Here is a 22,782-nt window from a genome sequence, read left to right as displayed (position 1 = left end):
GTACGGTCAAACACTGTTTGCTCACTGCACATTTCCATTTTAATCAGCGGGGTGAGTTGCTCTAAAGCACACAAACCCCAGAGATCTGCCTGCCGGTTTACTGACCCATCACACACACACACACGCGCGCGCACACACACGCACGCGCATACACACACACACACACACACACACACACACACACATACACACACACACAGGTCAGCAAGACAGGCAGAAAGATGGAAAATAATGTGAGACAAATAGAACAAATAATCTTACAACAGACATAGATAGAATGACAGACAGAACGGCAAACAAACAGAAGAGACAGAACATCGACAAAACAATAGAAAGATCGATAGACAGATAATTAGAACAACAGATAAACCAACAGACAAGTAACTAGACAGACAGACAGAACAAAAACAGACAGATATAGAATGACTGATAAATAGAGAGAGAGAGAGAGACAGAAAGACAGACAGTCAGTGAGATAGAATGTCAGACAGTTAGACAGACAGAGTCTCTCACCTGATGATCTGCTCTGATACGGGTTTGTTCTGGAACTTTGGTGGCAGCTCTAGGATGGGCTTCACTGTGAAACACTGAATGTCTGTTGGAACCAAACTAAGAAACAATAACAGAGACAATTTGTAGATTTGAAGTCAAACTAAACACAGATTTCTGTTGTTGTTGTCAGCATGTGCTGTGAGTGCGGCTGGAGGATACACTGTCCAGAGGAGCTCCTGATGTCCTCGCTGGGAGGGGTCGTGGTCTTCATCTTCTCAGCGTTGGGGAACTGAGTGAGCAGTCTGGCCTCAAAGTCCTCCCGTCGCTCATACTCCTTCCCCCGATAGATGAACATCTTATTCTGAAAAACACCCGCAACAGACATTATCATCTTGAGATCAAACATTCCGTTTCTGATTTATTTTGACAACTGTTCTGCATTCACCGTCCTAATGAATATTATTAGCATGGTATGAATTTCAAAGCATCTCATTTTCTAAAAAAAAGCACAATTTAATTAACACATGAGATTGAATAAATACACAGAAATATAACAAAAAGTAATAATCGAATACACAAAGGCCACAGATAGGTACTAACACATCCAGATATGATTCACAGCAGCAGTTTAAATGGAAAAACAGCACAAAAAAACATTTTAATAAGTTTTCTGGAGCATCAACTTAACATTAAACAATAAAGAAAAAATATAATATTATTCTAATGCATTAAACGGCCAACAGAACTATTATCAAAATTGGTGGTTCTCAGGGTCACATACATTTTAGTTTTAGCAGTGCCAAATAACAAAATGCAACGAACCATGTGATCATGCATAGTTGAGATAAATAGACTTATGAAATATCTAAAAGAGTGGAAATGCTTCACATAACTTTTGCTGCCAATATCAAAGGCTGTGTATCCAATCAAACTCCACAGTGTTTTAAAAAGGCAGAATTGGCGAGATATAAACTCAGAGTTGTAAACTTGCAATTCAGATTTTTTTCTTATAATTGTGAGTTTATATCTATGTAATGCAAATATTAATACAGTAATAAACACTTGGTAGCATGCTGGGATTCCTTAAGGAAAACCAGTTGAGAACCACAGATCTAGATCATTCAATTATCATCATCATCTATGAATCCAGGGATTTTATGAAAACAGTAAAATGACACAGAAAAAAAGCATCTCATCTTCAGAGAAGCTCATTCTGTATTTCTTAAGAGTTTTAACGTTGAATTTTAAAATAGCCACCATGGCTGTAATTCACAGGCGTTTGGCAGTCTGGAAACGCTCAATTATTGCACATTCCCATAAAAACACCGTCAATCATCAGCGCCCACCTACAACACCGTCAATATGTTTCCACTCGCAGCGTCTGTGCGAACAACTACACTCAGACCGCTGTGTGCACACAGACACCCACACACACGCTGAGAAATATCACAGCGAGAGGGAGCGCGACGGAACGGGATACTAAATTGTCAATATGTGTGGAATTGGAAGTGTTTATTGTAGAACAATGCATGCTCACATTTAATATTTCACAACAGTAGAAAGCAGCGTGCTAGTATTCGATCTGAAAACAGGCTGAGAGATGCACTGGTGCGCACACACACACACACACACACACACACACACTCCCTGCCTGCACGAACATATTTCAGCTGCTCAATTAGTGAAATGTGAACCGGAGGTGAAATATGCCCTGGGCTGTTTTCAAATCTGCTTTGAGCGATAAGGTGACAAATTGGACTGTGCTCTCGACGGGTGTTTTCACACCGCTGGTGATTCCAAGCACGGAGGAATAAACCGGCTGCGTTCGCACGACTCCGCACGCATACAAAAGTGCCACTTTAAGGAGAGAGAGATTGCAAGACGTTTTGTGTTTTAAAAGGCAAAGCTTCTCTCCACGGAGCAACATGTCAACACTAGCAGGAGGCGACTGGCCTTTAGATGCTGATTTATTTTTTTGTTCCCAGGATGGTTGGTGGGAGACGCGTGACTGCAGGCCGCTGGAAGAGAATTAACAGAATTACAAATATATCTGAGGCGATTCAGTGCCACAACCAGAGGCTTAAACACATGCATGATCTGTGGAAGGTGAATGATTCTGTTTCATCATGAATGACAGATTCTGGCAGGGAAATATATAGAAAAAAAACAGAGAATGCAAACACTTGAGTCCACAGAATATTAATATCGCCCTGCTTTTTTTCTGTCTGACCTTCATACTTGATCAACGTTGCATTTTTACTGCATATAAGCTTTGATAGCACTTCATTTGCTTTACCAAATCATTGTATTGGTTTCACATATGAGAGAATTTAGATGAGTGTTTGTCAAGACCACATTTGAAAAGTCATGCGAACAACCTTAGAAACATCGGATTTGAGCTGCAAAAGTGGAAGTGAAATAGATTTGGTAATAAAAGAATCTAAAAAAAAAAAAAAAAACTAATGTATTAAAAAGAATTTAATTGAATAGTATTAACTGAATTGAATACAAATAAATTCAGGAATTTAATAAATATTTAGTAAATATTGAGTTGGTTTTTGGTTATTTCAAAAAATGTTATATCAACCTTAAAACATGAGCAAAGTGGAACTGACAAAGATTTGGTAATAAAATAATAAAACAAATAAATAATTAAAATGAATAATATAATATAATTGAATAGAATACAAATAATTACATTAATTTAATAAATATCAACATGGTTTTTGGTCATTTTATAAACATTAAAAAGATTGGATTTGAGTAGCAAAGTGGAACTGAAATAGATTTGGTAATAAAATAAGCTAAACATAAAATAATAATAATTGAAAAATAATACTAATGAATAATTGAACTAAAGAATATAATTGAATTAAATACAAATAAATTACTTAATTCAACAAATAATATTTAATAAATATTGCGATGGTTTTTGGTTATTTTATATATTTTTTAACAGCCTTGAAAACATTGGCTTTGAGCGGGCAAAGTGGAACTGAAATGGAAACTGGGAAGAAGCTAATAATAATACTAATGCTATCACTAATACGAATACAAATACTAACAATAGAACTGAAATTTAGAATTCATGATTATATTTTGAGACTGAAAGTCTGGGACAAAAAGGTCAAAAAGAATTGATACACAAAAGGTGAAAAGTATAATGATGAAGGCATGGTAAAAATCGACCTTCATATATCAAAAGGAAAATAAATCTGTTAGTTTGAATAAAAATCAACGCCTGGAACATGAAAATGGCTGTATTTGAGTGAAGGTTTCTGCAGTACTGAGGACAGCTGTTGATGAGTTTGGAGAGGCCACACAAAGACACCAGTAATTGATTTCCAGGCCTTTGGAAACATATCAGACGAATTCACAATGCAATGCATTTACACAAAGAAACAGAGATCTCCACGGTGATAGTGAAATATGAAAAGATTCACAATAATAAGAGAAATTCTCACCCGCAGGAACGAGGGGAAGCCCAGCCCATAATAACCTACAGCGAAGTAGTCCGGCTTTGGTCTGATCACTTTCACGATGTTCTCATAAAACTGAGCTTGCTTCCTCTGAGAGACATAGAAACAATCAGATCATCAGTGCTCAGTTACAAAAATACAATTCCTGTACAACAGCTGTTGCCATGGTGATCCATGGTGTTATGGATGGTTGCCAGGGCGTTGCTAGGTTCCTTAAGAGTTGTTGGGTTGTTTATTAATAATAATTAGGCAAAAAAAAATTATATTTCACAAAAGCACTGATGATTAGCTCAACTAATTGTATTTATTACTATATATGTAAATATTATTTATATTACATAAAAAATAAATAAAATAAATGTATATGTACTGTATATACATAGTATTAAATAAAATACATTCACATTTTTGAAAAACGCCAAACAGGTTATAAAAACAGGTCGAGATCAACATGTGAAGGGATCCAATAAAAGTTAGTCACAAACTTTCGTTCAGGACTGTGCAAAAGGTGCCAACAGTTGATTTCAAATAAAATCAGACCACAATTCGTTGTTTGTCTGAATGGATCGATTTGTTGACAATTAGACGAAACCGAACTAAACTAATGAACAAAATGCAGAAACTCATTAAAACCCTCTGACCATTTATATTAGGCCAATTTAGCTACTTTGGTGAATTTGAACAGTCTGAACGACCCATTAATAGTTTGTTTCATTGTAAAACCTTGAGAGAGAAAGTTTGTACGTACCAGTAAAGCGCTCAGCTGCTCAAAGTCAAACATCTCGTTCTCGTACTGTTCGGCTAACTCCTTCCCCAGGATAATGGCCTCCTCCCACATCTGAACACAGAGCACCAGAACACACATCAAACGTCATCCTTGGAGCTCATTATGTCAAAACACAGTGGTGTGATATCCTTCTAACCATCTGTGAACAATGCGCTGTGAGTTGACTGTCAAACAAAAAGTGCTTTCTGAGATTTATATTGAAACGGATACAAAGATTACGCAGCTGCACCATGCTGATCACGTTAAATATTTAAGAGATCATTAAAGGAACGTTCTGGGATAGGACTTTTAGATTCCTCTGTAAAAACAAACAGAAAAATTGCATGCACTGTAATGCACCTCCATTGGAAGTCAATGGGGCTAAACTGAAGGCTGTAAAGGCTTGCATTTTTAATGCATTGTTTTGTACAAAAAAATTGAAATATTAAATTAGGCTTCATGCAAGTTTTATGAAGGTGAATTTGAGACTTTTTAAGACCAATTAAAGACTATTTAAGATTAAATGAAAGGGAATGCAATATGTCAATGTGTTCTCTTAATGTAGACATCTAAGGAGAACACAATGAGTCACAACTTCCAACCGATCTCAGTTACTTTTCAATTAATTGTATACTTCAATAAATAGCTTAACTAGAACATGGAAATAACTTTTACTGTACATTGTGTCTTACACTGTACATTTTTGTCTTGTTTTTCAGTGCAAATGTCTACAAACCATTAAATCAAGGTAGACGCAAAAATGACATATTAGAAGTTGTTTTCTGAGATATGAATCAAAATGAAGTAAATTATAATTTAAAAAAGTAAAAATTTCTGCCAATGAGCTCAGAAAAAAAATCTGCTTAATTCAAAAGGAAAACATGTTTTCATACCTCACTGACAGATATTTGTTCTAGGTATTAAGAATAAACATTTTGTGCAAATTCTCAAAAAACAAGACTTAATATCTTCATTTTACATCTCAAGTGAATATATCTTGAGATAAGAATGTTTTCATATTTGCATTGGAAAACAAGTCAAAATAGTTTTTTTGTTATCACCTTTTAAGGCATTAAATTGTGAATATATATATATTAAATTAAATTAAATTAATGCATTTAGCAGATGCTTTTATCCAAAGCGACTTACAGTGCATTCAGGCTATACATTTTTTATCAGTATGTGATATATATATATATATATATATATATAAATGTGTCACTGATTTTTTTTTTCTTTGGGTGGATCAGGTGGCCTTAAGTGAGTCAATATCCATAACCTCATCTAAACAGTTATGCGGATATTCCTCAACTCTGACATAATCTCATATCAAACTTATAACTTCAAATGCCAAGTGTAAATAAACCCCCCAGCTAGCATCACACTTCTGCTGCACAGGATTTAATATATAACTAATTCTTCAAATGAAACTCTGAGTGCATCCTGGCGGCACCGAGACAGAGAGAGAGAGAGACTGTGATTATATATCAATATCCGCAGTGCATTATTATTGAGAAAGCTGCCAGTAATAGTATCTGCAGTCTGTAGGAGATGACGTGGATTAGTTATTCAGACCGGAGGAAGAATAAAGCAAGCACGGTGCATAAAGTGAAATTTTATGCCGCTCTCCTTCAAACACACAGACACACACACACACACTTTCCTGTTCAGTTCTCTTGTGTGCTCTCTATTTGAGCTGCTGAGCCCAGTAATGGGGTCCAGTTCAGGGCAGCAGATTCGCTAAGAGTCCCCCACTGAGAGACCTCTACGCTGGGTGCAGATCTTCACGTGGCCACTTATAACCTTCAAATCCCCTCAGCTCCTCTGTCCAGCATGTCAGACTAACAGAGATGTAGCTATAACCGAGCAGCCAATAATCTGCCTCTCTTCAGGTCACCTGTCCGTTACACAGACAGCTGCAGATTCTCTCAGTACTGTAGATGCAGGATGCATTTAAAGGCACGCAGAGGTTCATGCAGGCCATTTCTGACATTCAATCACACGGATTCATGCATAGAGACACAGAAAACCCGACAGTATATAACAGCACATAATAGTTAATCGAGTCATGCTACTCCTTAAACGAGCAAAAAACTCTCTCTCTCTCTAAAATTATATATAAAATAAATGTAAATATTTACATTTGACGCTGCTATCCTTACTGCTGTTTTAGAATACATAATATGCAAAAGATAATATGGAATGCATTATATATTTACGCTTCAGTAACTATTCAATAATATAAATATTCCACTAATTTAAATAATTTTACAAAATAATTACATGATTTGTGTGTGTGGATTTATATAATTTTATATATTTTAAATATGTATAATGTTATATTTTAAATGTTTTAAAATATTTAGAATTTAATATATTTTAAAATATTTATATTTCATTTAATGCTGCCATGCTAATAATGATTCTCAATGTTAAAGCTTATATATACAAAATCAATTGTAATTTTTAATACAATTGATACTGCCATCCTTATTACATTTTTATATAAAATAATTACATAGTTTTTGTACATATAAACAAAATATATATTTTTTTAATATTTAAATTTGATGCTGTCACCATAATAGTGATTCAATATTATATAAATTCAATAAATACATTTATATACATATATAACTAGAATAAAACTTATATTTACACAAAATAAAACCAAGAAACATCCTAAATCATATGACTGCATCAGCAACAATGAACTGCAAGATTTAATTAAACTATTATTTCACTGAAAAAAACAGAAGACACAATGACATGCAGGGACTTCTGGGAACATAAATGAGTGATGACTCAAATGAACATGAATTGTTGTTGTTTGTCTTTTAATCAATTCATAGAAATGAACCATCAGATCAATTCAGTCTTCCAAAATGAAAAACTTCCCAAAGGAACACATACCACAGGCGAAAGGACAATGAAGTAGAATACGTTTGATCACTGCATCTCACAAGGTCATTATTAGTTGAAACACAGCTCCACTATTCTGAAAACAGTCAGACTTCCTGAAGTCCGTTACTGGTCAACATGACTAAAGCAGGTGTTGTGAAAGTAAATATTGTTAGTAGCCGTTACCTTGCCCTTGTCGAAGTAATTGATGATCTCTTGGTACAGCTGGTCTTTGAGTTGACACTGAGTGGTCGCCTGGTAACCGTCTCTCTGCGTCAGGTGGGCGGCACAGGCCTCTTCAGACCACTGACAAAACAACATCACAATTACACTCTTCAAATACACCGCATTAACCTGCCACTGACCTGCTGAGAGTCACGCTAGATCTATACACATTAATACAATCACGAGTCAACATGAAACTTTAAAGGAGTCGTATAATTATATTTTCCTTCATCTTTCGAAATAAAAAAGTTATTATATGATGAAAACCTAATGAAACTCAAACCTTCCCACGCAAGTGAGAAGCAAAGCTGCAAAACATCCATCGAAGTTACAATATGTGAATTCATTAACACAACCGCCCACATATATACATTAATGGCGCCTGTTAGGCATTCAGAACCCTGGTTTGTCTAGTCAAGGTGAGGTAATAAAGATATTAGTACTTCAAAACGATATCCCTGATGATTTCAGTCTGATCTGATCAGTTTGAATGACACATTTCAGATCATTTTATGGAAAGCATTCAAGCAATGTGATATAAAAAGCCCATGTTCAAAGCATCAGAGAGAGTGGTTATGACCGACTGTTTTTAGTGCAAAAAAAACTTTATTATAAGCATTATAAGTGGACCACAGGGAAAAAACTAATTGAAAGAAACAAAAAATGATGCGACCCCACTGAACAATAAATGAAAATCTGCAATATGCAGGTGCACAAACACACACACACACACTCATATAGAGCAGTGTGTTTCAGATCGCAGCTGCTGGCGATATTAATTTTGTTGTGCTGAAAATCTGAAAGGTTTTGGGTGTATTTCCGTGCCGGCGTCGAGAGCCCATCTGATAACGCTGATTTATGTGGCCACACTGTAATATTCATTACAGATGCAGCCTGATCCTGTAAACAAGTGATTATAGGGAGAAACTGTGCAGATTAAGAACTCTTGTTTTTTTTGCTGACCGCTCAGTTCAAAGCCTCTGTGGAATAAAAACACACACACAGGAAAACGAGCGATCTGATTGGCTGGAGCGGGTCAGCTGACTGCCTTGCGGGCCTCTGCTATCGGCTGTCACACTGAGCTACTGTATTGTGCTAAAGGCTCTGTCAGGACTGATTCACTGTAGTGTGAACGTAATTGACATTTCATGGAGCTTTGTGCAACAGTGGAGGTCAAGCACCTCAGGAAAGTGCATCATCGGCGTGAGGAGGAACGGAAAAACCAAGCCAGGTGGCGTTCTTCATCAAGTGCGTTTCTGGAGCCTTTAACCAGTAGGTTGTTGGACTAGTTGTTCAGCACTCTGACTGTTTCTCATTGTGAGATGTCAGCGCTGGTTTCTCTGCGGTTACTGTCGTCATCATCATCATCAATAGAGTGGGGGAACTATGACGTCAGAATCCGGAAGTGTAATCCGCCACGGGTTCCTTCGAGATTTTCCTATGGGGTTCTTCAATTAAAGAGTAAAATAAAGCCAAACATAACTTGAGGATACTTTTACGTTTTGTTCTACAATGTAAATTACACGCATCCATACACAAAACACAATTTTTGAAGCAGTTATATTCATTTTTGAAAACTTATGTTTTTAATAAGTAACTAGATAAGAACGTTTGGGCTGTGAGTGTGTGCAGTTTACATTGTAGAACAAAACGTAAAAGTATTGTCCCGTTATTTTTCTGAATGCATGTTTAAAGACTTACAAAATGTATTTTGAATCACTGTAGGCACCCATAGAACAGGACTGATTTCACCAACGTCCAAATGAGCAGATAAATCAGCTGCAAAGGTTCAGGTCTTGGTGCGGTCTCTGAACAAGACTGAGAGGTGTGTTTGTGTTTGTAAACGCATTAATAGTGTGTGAAACACAAGGTGTGTGTGTAAGTATGTGCATGTGGGAGCCTCGCTCTTGTAAGCAAACAGAACGACGGCAGCTATTTATGAAAAGAAGCTGAGTGGGTTCGAGAGAACGTGGTGTTCCCTCGCTCACTGTGACAGCCGACAACCGATGACAATCCGAGATTCACTACAGAACATACGCTGAGCCCAAACGCAGATGTGATTAAACAGCAAGCCAATATACATATTAATCCATTTGCTCAACTAACAGTTAATGCCAATTATCAAGACTTAACTCCCAAGATTGACTAGAATAAATTTGCATTTCCTAAAGGACACAGTAGTGCTTGCAAAGCAGCCTCATAATATAATGTTAATGCTTTGGGTAAGGTTAGGTTCTCGGTCATGCAAATGTGTTAATTAAATGGCACATCAGAGCTTTGCATTTGTCATGAAACGCATCTGCTGTGCATAGAAATGCAGCTGTAAAGGTGACTATATGCTTAAAAGAATAGTTCACTCTAAAATGAAAATTTGCTTAATTTACTCACACTCAGGCCATCTAAAATGTAGAGTTTGTTTCTTCATCAGATCAGATTTGGAGAAATGTAGCATTACATCACTTGCTCATCAATGGCTCCTCTGCAGTGAATGGGTGCCGTCAGAATGAGAGTCCAAACAGCTGATAAAAACATCACAATAATCCACAAGTAATCCACACCACTCCAGTCCATCAGTTAACATCTTGTGAAGTGAAAAACTGTGTTTGTAAGAAACAAATCCATCATTAAGAGATTTTTAACATCAAAATACGAGTCCTCTATTCATAACATTGTTTTCTTCGGTGCAAAAGTCATCTCGTCTGAATCAGGAGAGAAATCTGCACAGATCAAACACCGTTTACAAGCAAAAACAGTCCAAAACAGCTCTAAACAAATAAGTGGCTGCATTTTGATGTGAGAGACAACATTAGATGGACTTTTTCACTTGAGGAAGCATTATTATGGATTTTAGCTGGAAGCAATGGCTTAAAGTTAAAAACGTCTTAATGGTGGATTTGTTTCTTACAAACACACAACTTTTTGCTTCTCAAGATGTTAACTGATGGACTGGAGTGGTGTGGATTACTTGTGGATTATTGTGATGTTTTTATCAGCTGTTTGGACTCCCATTCTGACGGCACCCATTCACTGCAGAGGAGCCATTGATGAGCAAGTTATGGAATGCTACATTTCTCCAAATCTGATGAAGAAACAAACTCATCTACATCTTGGATTACCTGAGGGTGAGGACATTTTAAGCAAATTTTGGGTGAACTATACTTTAAACAGATATAAAAAGTAACATTCCTATGCAAATAGATGCAAGAAAATGACTCAGCCGCAATTTATTATGCAGATATGACTGTCAGTTAAGTATACAAAAACCAAAAAGGACGCCTGTATGTTAAGTGGATGAATTAATTACAGAAGTTTTAATACTTGGGTATTAAATGTAATACCTTAAGTTTCATAAGTTTTATACTAAATACTGATGAATTTTAATACTTAAAGCCTTACAAGCACCGCAATCATGTCTTTGGCAAAGTTTAAGTGTCTTTCTACCAGAGATTTGTTCTCAAATCTGCACTTGAGGTGACTTTATAAAATGTCAGATGAGAGCAGCAAGCACTCGTTCACCTAACCGGGAAAAAAACACCCTTCTGTAGAACATCAGCACTCAGAAATGGAAATGTGCATGAATTATTTCGGTCGGAGTTTTCAACAGTGAGATTTCCAATTAAATCATACCGGATACTGTAGATCCTGCCGTTGATCATCATTATCACATGTTCACTGAACCTTCATTTACTGACACGAGTAAGAATAAATGTAGTGTCTTTACTGGAGACATCCAGAGACGTCTTCCAAGGTAAAAGGTAAACGTGTGTGGAGTTACCTTGAGGAGTTTAGCGTGCAGCAGTAGGGTGTATCCGGCCTCTGTGTAGTTATCACACTCCTTATGCAGGTCACACAGCTTATACAGGTACCTACACACACACACAATTGACATTAACAATCTGAACACAAACTCCATTACAAAAAAAAAAAAAGCTTTAACAACAAACTCACAAAGGTCACCAGCTCAGAGCAGCTACAGTGCTCAGATTAACTCGACATTCACATAACGTATGACTCCAAACACAGGGAATCGCAGAGAAACTTTTCTTCTCTAAACTTAAGATTCTTAAAGATAAAAATTACAAATGGAATGTTTTCAGAAATCAAAGCATGCCATTTTTATATTCTGATTCGCCAATGCATAGGTTGTGTCCCAAATTATGCATAATGCACTTATTCTGTGCACTGTATTCAAGTGTATTTATTAAATAAGGTTATTTTGACATCCAAAGTAGTCTGATAGCCCCTCCCCCAATTACATAATTAAAGTTGTGACAAGTGAGTGCATGATGAAGCGACCAACATTACACACTTCATTATAGTTTTTAATATATTTTTAAATATTTAACAATATTTTTGTTTTTATATTTTCTGTTTTCATTTTAATTTTAGTTATGGTTTTATTAATTTTCGTGTGTTTTTGTCTTTTTATTAGTTTTTAGTTTAAGTTATTTTAGTGCAAGCTAAAATAAATGAAGAAAAATGCTAAAGAGCAGCATTTACTGTATCTGATAGACTTTTTTATATTATAAATATCTTTACCGTCACTTTGGCTCAATTTAATGTGTCCTTGCCAAACAAAAGCATAATTTTCTTTCAAAAAAGATGGTAGGCTTTATCTTCCCTTCCTTCCAAAAGCACGACTTGACCTGCATCTAGAATTCTCACCTGTGATTTTTTTTTAGTTTTCTTTTCTTCTTTCATTTTTCCATGTTCTTCCACACACACACACACACACACACACACACACACACACACAGTGTTGTTCTTCCACACACACACACACACACACACACACACACACGCACACACACACACGCGCGCACACACACACACACTCACTCACACACACACACACACACACACACACATATATATAAAGCCGCTCACCTGATGTACATCTCTTCTCTCTCTATCTCCTTGTAGAAATTCTGCAAGAGAAACAAGGTCACTTATTCATGCTAAACACATCCTGACCTCAGTTCACAAAGAACTGCAAATCGGTATTTGAGAGATAATGGGCTCTAGAAGAATCCATCACCATCCCTGTGACATCTGTCCTTGTGCACTTGTGCTGTTGATTTCTACACCGACCAGTGAGAAATATGAGAGTCATGTTTAACACGAGGACTCCAACAGCACGTTCAGATTTAATGTGCACTCTTGTCTACCAAAAAAATGTTCCGTTCAATTGTAAAACTAGTGATATGTGTGAAAGTACAGCCAATCAAACAAACCAAGCCTTCGGACGTGGAATTAACAGCACTTCACAGTTTCAGTGAGACATCATTTTTGATATGCAGTATTGTCAGATTCAAGTTCTTCATTGATGCTACGTTTGAACAAAGCCGTAACTTTTATGCTCGTGGGCATGTATAAAGAGTTTGAGCCAATTTTAAAGTTACAAAGGAGCTGATGCAATTACTCCACACCATCAGGACGCCTACACACTCCAGCTAGAGCGCGCTCCTTCAGGAAATACTGGATGCATTTATGTAAGTGAAGATGCACTGTAAAAACTCAAGGGATTGCTGCAGAGATGCTCCGTTGAGAAACTAAATGTTCTCCTCACCAGCACGTTAACTGTGCAGCTCATGCGGTTCTCCTTGTTCTCGTCGTGCATTATGGTCCTGTAGTCCAGAAGTCTCTCCAACAGACGGACCACCAGAGTTACGAAGGTTTCGCCAGTCTTAGCCAGATACTTGTGCTTCCTGCAGTGCTCCAACAGACTATCACAGACATACATACATTAAAAGTGAAAGTCACACTGCTGTGTCCTGAACTAGAGACATGAAACAGCATATGCAATGCATGTAGAGTCAACACGAAAGCAAATTTGATTTCATGCTCAACTTAAATGCCCCTAAACTCCTTATGAAAGTCAACATAAATTACCATAATAACATTTCTAAGCAAAATGCACTTTTTAATGTAAAAGACTTGACGAATTAGGCATTATGTTATTGGTTAATATTTACGCATGTGCCACTGATTACACTGAAAGGAAGAAAAAATAATTTGAGAAGCAGAGTAAGTTCAGTTCAGTTTCAGTGAAAATAAACATTTATTTCATACAAAATGCACTGAAAAATCTCAATAAGAAGCTCAATAAGACCAAGAACATTTATATGCAAAGAAATTCAATACAATTTAATTTTAAACATTTGATATTTAAGTGTTTTTTTAAAGATCATTGAAATGCTTTCATAGTTTTTGTTAATATTTAGATTTTATTTTTAGACTTTGTTTTCACTTTAATTTTACAGTTGTGTTTTTGTCATTTTTATTAGTTTTTTTAATATTCCCCTTTAGTTTTTATTAATTTTTATTTATTAGTTTTAGCTTATTTAGTTTTAGTTATTTTAGCACTTAAAGTTAAACTAAACAAAAATTATAAATGTAGCCTTGGCAACTAGCTGAAATGTTTATTTATTTTTTTATTTTAGTTAATGCTTATTTTGATTTAGTTAACGGTAATAACAAATATTTAAAAAGATGAAAATTAAATATGGCCAGTTTTTAAAATATATATACACAAATAATAAAAAAAAACTTTAAATATTGAACAAAAATCTTTAATATTAAAAACAAATTAATTAGGGTCAGTTTTGATTTGATTATTGTCTTTTAAAGGCACAGATCTCTTCTGCTCTGTTCATGCAGCATCATGTAGCAATTATATTAACGTGTGTGTGTGTGATCTGCACTCACATCTTCTGGAAGAGGATTTTGTACTGTTCGTCTCCTCGGCCGCCTTCCACCTCATGATCCAGCTTGGTGATGATCTCGTTCTCAAACTGCAATTAAACACAGTGGCCGTAAATAACGAGTGTGGCTAATTTTTCATTTCATTAGCGTCGTTCCTCCCAGCCCTCCTCTCTCTCCTCCTCCTGCGTTTTCTCGCTCTCTTGCGCTGTGTCAGAGAGTAATCAGCCATTATCAGTCACACCGACTGTGAGCTCAACTTTATCTGCTGATTACCATCACTGCGCTTCATCACACACACACACACACACAGAGACAGACAGACGTCTGGCGATTTTCTTTCGTAAGTTATGAAGTGAGATGACTTCAGTATAGATGAACACAATGTAAACTTGCGCACACACAAACACACACGCGCGCACACACACACACACACACACACACACACACAAATTATGATTTCTGTCCTCAATTCAACAAATACTGGATTGTATTTGTTATACTGTATCTCAATACAGTGAAATTAGCAAAAATTGCTAATTCGCAGCGATTTTAAACATCATGAACGGCTGTGTTCGAATGCTCACATGCGTATTTGCACACATGCTCTGTGAAGAGCTCTGCGACTCTGTTCATTTGAATAATTAATTTAAGAAGCAATGTTTAATTACTGAGAAACACCTGAAGACCACATGTTCAGTTTAATATGTTAGCATTTTAATATTTAAACATGATTTTAATATTTAAAAAGCACATGTGGTAATAAAGAGTCATGAATTTTTTAGTATTTAAAAGCTTTTAGTATTTACTACTGAAATGTTGGTCTCGTGACATTACTACTTAAAATTACTGTAAATGCACCACCAATGCAACCCTGCATCAACTATTGGGGTCATTCAATTTTTTTTTTAAAGAAATTAATACTTTTATTCAGCAATGATGCATAACGTTACAAAAGATTTCTATTTCTAATGTAATATTTCTATTCATTAAAAAAAAATCCAGAAAAAAAGTATCAACGTTTCCACATAAACCAAAACAAATAAATAAATAAATAAACAAAATTAAGAAGCACAACCGTGTTCAACATTAATAATAAAACAAAATGTTTTTTAGCAGCAAATCAGCATGTTAGAATGATTTCTGAAGATCATGTGACACTGAAGACTGGAGTAATGATGCTGAAAATTCAGCTTTGATCACAGCAATAAATTACATTTTAACACACATTCAAATAGAAACCAGTTATTTTAAATCGCAAAAATATTTCAGTTTTTACTGTATTTTTAATCAAATAAATGCAGCTTTTGTGAGCACAAGAAACATAAACATAAAAAAAAAAATCGAACTGGCCCCAAACTTTTAAATGGTAGCGTACTTTCCCACGAACTGTACTATTAGTATGCAGTACAAGTATGCAAATTAGGATGTAATGATCACAGAAATCACACAGTTACTGATGTCTGTGAAAACTGACCGTCTGGAAGCAGCGTCTGAAGTGAAACTCGCACTGCATCATGTCAAAGAAGATGGGAATGGTGGCTTTACGCAGCTCGATCTCAGGAACCAGCGTCATCTCCAGAATCGGACCCACCATCTCAGGGATAAACTTGATTTTGTGTGGACCTGCAGGATGTTGAGAAGAAATTCTCAAGTTAGCATGCCTGAATTCTTCAGTTTATTTGTTTAAGATCTTTTCTGTGTGTTTTGTGCCGTACAAACAGGATATGTTTGTGATATTTCTGCTGGCAGGTGCAACAGCACAGGGAATATCAGCTCTCAGCTACTTCCTCGCAGTGCCTATTTGTGTCTAACAACAACTTTTATGTATTTTTGTGAGCTGTGTACAACTTCTATTTCAGAGGCACAATTTCTACAGCTCTCAAAAGACAGACTTTCATCTGCGCTCCGCTAATCTTCAGAGTTTCGCACAATCACAGCGCTGAATGCAGCCCAACATCTCTGAATCTCTGGTGTCTGTGACTAAACCCGCTATCAAACGCTGCCAGCTAATGAACAACCAAAGGCGGCTGAGAAACACGTCTAGCGTGAGGTGGCAAAAACTCCTTCAGAGAGGAACGTGGGAGCCGAAAATACTTTCACAGCGGTTCTTCCTCAACTGTCCTGCCACTAATTAGCACCTTCACTTTCAGAGCATTTCTGTTTGCACGACTCTAAATAACCGCAAGGTGTCTCGGTCGGAAAATAACCTGCCTGAATCAGTGCTAAAGTTGTAAGCAATACAAATGGGCCAGACATAAGCCTTACAAAAAGAAATGATACCAAAGTTAGTGAATATGGCACGTGAAAGCTGGGGAACCTTTTAAAGATGCCGTGGTTTTTCGGGACACACAAGGGTTGAGCCTTTTTCAAGAATCTCATAGAAAAACTACATATTTTAAATGTGCTTTGATTTTATTTATAAAAAAAAAAAAAATTATGCTTTAATTCAGCAAGGATGCATTCAATTGATCAAAAGTGACCGTAAAGTAGGGTTGTGACGTTGAGGAAATTTTCCCTCTGGTTAATCGACGTGTGACAACACCGGTAATACTGGTATCACCGCGGGGGTGGGGGCGGGGGCGTTCCCTCTTTTTCTCGCTTTCCTTTGCTTTTAAATAGCTTGTAAAAGCGGCGTGCACATTTTACTTTCACTTTCAAATAATGGCAATTCGGCGTAAAGCAATTGTTCGTTTTTAGTTCGTTTGAATTTTCCCTATTTTCCTCGCTTTCCTTCACTTTAAAATAGCTTAAAAGCGCCGTGCACATTTTACTTTCACTTTCGAATTAGCGGCAGTTCGGCGTCAATTGCTTGAATGCAACAACAAAATACAACGTCAAACTCACTTTAGCCTATATATAAAACATAGAACTTTTATTAACAAAACATCATGCTAAAGGGCAGGCTATGCCCTTGAGCAGCCGCGTTCAGTTTTTAATTGTAGTGTCTGTTCTTTTACTGAACTAAATGATTTTTATTAGGCTACTACAAAAAATCTAAACGACGTGGGGGCCGGTGCCGCGGTGGGCAAGTGTCGTAACCGGTGTTGCGGCTTAACACCGGTATCAGCGTCAGCACCGTCTATCGCGGCAAGCCTACAGTAAAGACATTTATAATATTACAGAAGATTTCTATTTCAAATAAATGGTGTTCTTTCTGTGTATCAAAAAATCCTGAAACAAACTATCACTGTTTTCAACATTGATAATAATAATAATAATAATAATAATAATAATATAAGAAAATTTCTTAAGCAGCCAATCAGCATTTTAGAATGATTTCTGAAGGATCATGTGACACTGAAGACTGGAGTAACGATGCTGAAAATCCAGCTTTGCATCGCATGAATAAATTATATTTTAAAATATATTCAAATATAAAAGTTATTTTAAATAATAATATTATTTCACAATTTTTCAGTTTTTATTGTATTTTTGAACAAATAAATGCAGCCTTGGTGAGCAGAAGAGACTTTCCAAAATATTTAAAAATCTTACCAACCCAAAAGTTTTGAACAGCAGTTTAATTGAGCAAAAAGTTCATTTTGTAAACACAACATGAGCATATATCTAACAAACATACACTAAAAACCACAACACTTTAAATCAGGCTTTAATTGCATCTTTAACCTGTACTCCTACTAACAACACAGCTATTTATTAAACACATAGCTGGACATGAAATAGTGATTTTGAGTTGAAAATCCTGTGAGAATGTAAAGTGATTTGTAGTTTATCCACCGAGTTGCTAAACTTGCTATGCAAAACTGTACAAAACTTAGACATTACATTGTATATGAAATTATTCAAAAACAAGCAGATTTTGCTTGATAAAACCATAAAAGTATTCGAGAAAGTTGTGCAATAATAAATAAACCCTTTGCTGTGTTAAGAACTTACAGATAGACATAACCTTGTGTACTTTACATCTATTTTTGTCTGATTTAATAATGATCTCTTAAAGGTCAGCTCACCCAGGTTGTACCACATGTCTCGGATCTCGAAGCCAATCTGTCGCCTCATGTCTTGATACCTGTAAAAGAGAAATAGGAAGATATTAGAAAAGACTTTAGAAAGATGACTTCATAAAGTCAGAGAGGTATGAAACCACAAAACATCTGACAGAACATTTCAATGATTCTCCAGGAATTGAGAAACATTTACAGTTTGCTAGCCTCAGCTTGCAAACCTTCATAATACTGTCCTTACAGGACCGGACGGATGATCTGCGATTCAGAAAGAGGAGTAGAATCAATGTCAAACGATTTTAGGAAAACGACAGAAGATGAGGGCGCAGACTCGTCCCGAATCGGTGCTCTCGTTCAAAGAAAGTGTGAAGTAAGCAGCATGATGACAGATCCCTTATGCTTTACCTCCGCGGGCCTGGCATCCATTCATTAGCGCTGTCATCACATGCTGACATTTTGGGATGCCTGTGGCCCTCGGCTGAATTCTGAGCCACCATTGATTGCTTTGTCAATACGCTCTCATCCAGTGGTAATTTATGATGACAAGGACGAGGCGCGTCAGAGCCCAGCTAACACTCAGTAAAGCCTCTCACAACTCCTGTCTTCATTCCTTCAGTCTGACCCTCGTTACTGACGTTTAATCATTTTTGTGACAGAGATCAGATGCATGCTAACATGCTAAAGCACGTCATGTGACTCACCTTGAGTCTGACCAGTTCCTTATTCACCCTCTCTGTGATCCGGGTTTTAATTTAGCAATACCAAGATGTGTTATTAAACTAATTTTAATTCTAATTTAAATGTTTTCAGATTTAAAAAAAAAGAAATTAATACTTGAATTCAGCAAGGAGGATGCATTAAATTGATCAAAAGTGACAGTAATAGCATTCAAAATATTATATTTTAAATAAATGCTGTTTTTTGAACTTTCTATTTATCAAATAATCCTGAAAAAAAAATAGCATTCCACATAAATATGAAACAGCATTGTTTGTTAACACTGACAATAATCAGAAATGTTTCTTGAGCAGCAAATCAGCATATTAGAATGATTTCTGAAGGATCACGTGACACTGAAGACTGGAGTAATGATGCTGAAAATTCAGCTTTGATCACAGCAATAAATTACATTTTAACATATATACAAATAGAAGCCAGTTATTTAAAACAGTAATAATATTTCACATTACCGTTTTTACTGTATTTTTTGATCAAATAAACCGCTTTTGTGAGCAGAAGTCACTTCTTTTAAACATATTTTTAATAATCTTACCAACCCCCAACTTTTGAAGCATATTGTATACCAAAAGCATTATTATTATTATTATTATCACAGTCAAAATTATTTCCTGTAGTAATGTAGTAACATTATGCTACAAATACTGTTGATTAACTAGCTTAACTTGTACTGAACCCGGTGCATTTCTGTAACAGCCAGTGTTATTTTAGTATCATTGAGATACTATAATAGTTTTTATTAGTATTTTGAATTAGTTTTTATTTGTATATTTAAAATTTTAATTTATGTTAAAGTTTTAATAATTGTTTTGTTTTTATTATAATTTTTAAAAAATATGTTAATATAATATCTATTTCAGTTTTAGATATTTAAGTATGTCAAGTTGAGAAATGTTGCCTAGGCAACTACAGTAGCTGAAATATTTATATTTTTATATATTTATATATTATATATATATATTTATTTCAGATAACATTTATTTCAAATAATTTTTTTATTTTTTTTTGGAACATTTTTACTTTTAGTTTACTATAATAACCCTGGTAATAGCATGCGTCTCAGATGCAGATATTTAATGTTTTTGCTCATACTCTCGGACACTTCATTTCCCCTGCCTGACCTCTCCATTCACTTGCTGACTCCACTGACCTGCTCTCTTAATTACTTCACCTCCTCCTGACTTCCCGAAGCCCTCCTCCTTCACCTTCCCCTCTCTCCATGGTTCTGTCTGTTTCCCGCTAAGCGCTGCTCTATAATTTGTGTCTGTAGTGTCCACGGTGACAGAACGAGAGAGACAGACAGACAGCGAGGCTGCGTGTCCTCACACTCATACAGAAGAGGAAGCCGAGTCTGTTAACACTCACACTTGTCAGCCCACGGGACGATCAAGATGCTAACACAACACAGCGACAGGTGGAAAATACAGAGGGACACCCGCTCCTGTACTATCAGTGCTGTTTGCTAACACGGCTCTTCTCCTGCTCATACTCGAGACACTGAGCAAAACATAAGTCATATCTACAGATCAGACTATTATACGGACTCAAAGGTGGGTTTGTTTAAATTAGGTCAGTAACCACTTGGCAACCACATAAAAACACTCAGAACACCTCAGAGACTGCATAGCAACATCCTGGCAACCACCCGAAATACCAAGCAAGCACTCTTAGAAGAACCTATTGACTATGTAGCAACACCCTACAGCCACTCACCCTAGCAACCACATAGAAACACCCTAAAATCATTTCAGAACACTCGAGAAACCACATAGCAACACACTACAGGAAAAGGAAAAACTAAAAAACACTCACATTAACATCAACTTACAGCAGTGTAGGTAAAAGCCCACAACACGCTAGCAACTAGGGCTGTGCAATTCCATCACCTGCTTTCAGATGGAGCGGCATTTAATACACAGAGCCGTAGTTCACTGACAAGCTAGGCAATATCGCGTTCATAATCGAATGCAATTCATCTGCGATTATGAACGCGATATTGCTTAATTGTCAGTGAACTACGGCTCTGTGTATTAAATGCCGCTCCATCTGAAAGCAGGTGATGGAGATTTAATACTAATCACGGAACCAGCTTTACTGACCAGATGCGCATGACAATCACATGCGATTAATTGCACAGCCCTACTAGCAACTGTGTAGCAACACCCTGAAACCACTCAAAAACACCAAGAAAACACTCCTAGAAGAACCTATTGACTATGTAGCAGCACCCTACAGCCACTAACCCTAGCAACCACACAGAAACACCCTAAACTCATTTAGAACACCCGAGAAACCACATAGCAACACCCTGACAACCACCCAAAACACCAAACAAGCACTCCTAGAAGAATCAATCAACCATATGTCAATACATCAGAGCCACTCACCCTAGCAACCACACAGAAACACCATAAACTAATTTAGAACACTCTAGCAACCACATAGCAACACCCTGACAACCACCCAAAACACCAAACAAGCACTCCTAGAATAATCAATCAACCGTATGTCAATACCTCAGAGCCACTCACTCTAGCAACCAGTTAGCAACACCCTAGGAACCACCCAGAACACCTCAGAAACCATAGATTTGGCAAATCCACAGCACTACAGCATCTGCTGCCGAGTTTCAGAAAGGCACGGCTCACAGGTTCTCCAGTAAATATAGTGTATTTCTGAGAGACTGTAGTGAGCGGGTGAAAGTTTTGGCCTGATGCTCCTCTTCTGTGATGCCAGTGAAGTCTGGACTCTGAGAGACAGAATGAGGAGAAAAAAGCAAGAGAGTGAAGAGTCAGCAGCAGCCTCTCTCAGGTCAGCATGACACCTCCAGCAGAACACGAGAACGGAGGGATGAAAGCTCAGGCTAGGCTACGGCTCTGAACGAATCAAACCAGCACTCTGAAAGAGGCCCGACTGGGGGCAAACAGCACCGAAGAACAAAGTCAGAACAGCGCAACAGACTGTTATACGGCGTCCTCAAGACATCAGCACTTTTTCCTGATGAAAGCCCTCAAAATGCCAACGTTGTGCTGCTTTACCTTTTGGGTTTTGTAGAATTCCAGGACATGAAGTGCAATCAGGTTGAAATGCTGTCTGCAAGTCAACAATTTAAACTCCATTACAGCTGACTGTGTGTTGAGCTCTGTGCGCTTTTATTTTTGCACAAGTTTGGTATTAAAATTAAACAGTTCACCCAAAAATATCAGCTGCTCATCATCAAAACCTTTTTCCTTTGAAGAAGAGTAGAATATTAGAATATTTAGATTTGACATTTCCATGCCACAAAATATATTTTTCAGTTAACTATTTTTTTTTTTTTTAAAGGAATGCAATGTTAATTTCTAGTTGAATTATTTTCATGCTATGGGCTCTTATTAATAAATGACTTATTTTACAAACTATGCTTCTTAATTAAAAATAAATGCACAATAATGAAAAAAATGGAGCAAATAAATAAATAGAACAATAAATGTAACAAAACAAATAAATACATAAAAAACAAATATATATA

General features: G+C 36.5%; 1 protein-coding gene across 1 annotated transcript in view; it reads right to left on the bottom strand.

Annotated features, from left to right (window-relative positions):
* Nucleotides 1-22,782, bottom strand: part of LOC107740868 (dedicator of cytokinesis protein 1-like) — a 268,121-nt gene that overhangs the window by 30,177 nt on the left and 215,162 nt on the right. Inside the window, exons 32-42 of the mRNA XM_016553391.1 lie at nt 18,540-18,598; nt 16,043-16,191; nt 14,572-14,657; nt 13,433-13,589; nt 12,751-12,791; nt 11,639-11,729; nt 7,825-7,944; nt 4,720-4,809; nt 3,957-4,061; nt 712-853; nt 514-595 (exon numbers count right to left, since the gene is read on the bottom strand). Of these exons, the coding sequence (XP_016408877.1) occupies nt 514-595; nt 712-853; nt 3,957-4,061; nt 4,720-4,809; nt 7,825-7,944; nt 11,639-11,729; nt 12,751-12,791; nt 13,433-13,589; nt 14,572-14,657; nt 16,043-16,191; nt 18,540-18,598 (1,122 nt within the window). The remainder of the gene's footprint in view (nt 1-513; nt 596-711; nt 854-3,956; nt 4,062-4,719; nt 4,810-7,824; nt 7,945-11,638; nt 11,730-12,750; nt 12,792-13,432; nt 13,590-14,571; nt 14,658-16,042; nt 16,192-18,539; nt 18,599-22,782) is intronic.

The sequence above is a fragment of the Sinocyclocheilus rhinocerous genome, unplaced genomic scaffold (assembly GCF_001515625.1).
Source record: "Sinocyclocheilus rhinocerous isolate Xijiao unplaced genomic scaffold, SAMN03320098_v1.1 scaffold1908, whole genome shotgun sequence".
Taxonomy (NCBI): Eukaryota; Metazoa; Chordata; class Actinopteri; order Cypriniformes; family Cyprinidae; genus Sinocyclocheilus; species Sinocyclocheilus rhinocerous.
The sequence above is the reverse complement of the archived record's forward strand: the minus strand, read 5'-3'. Positions and strand labels throughout refer to the sequence as shown.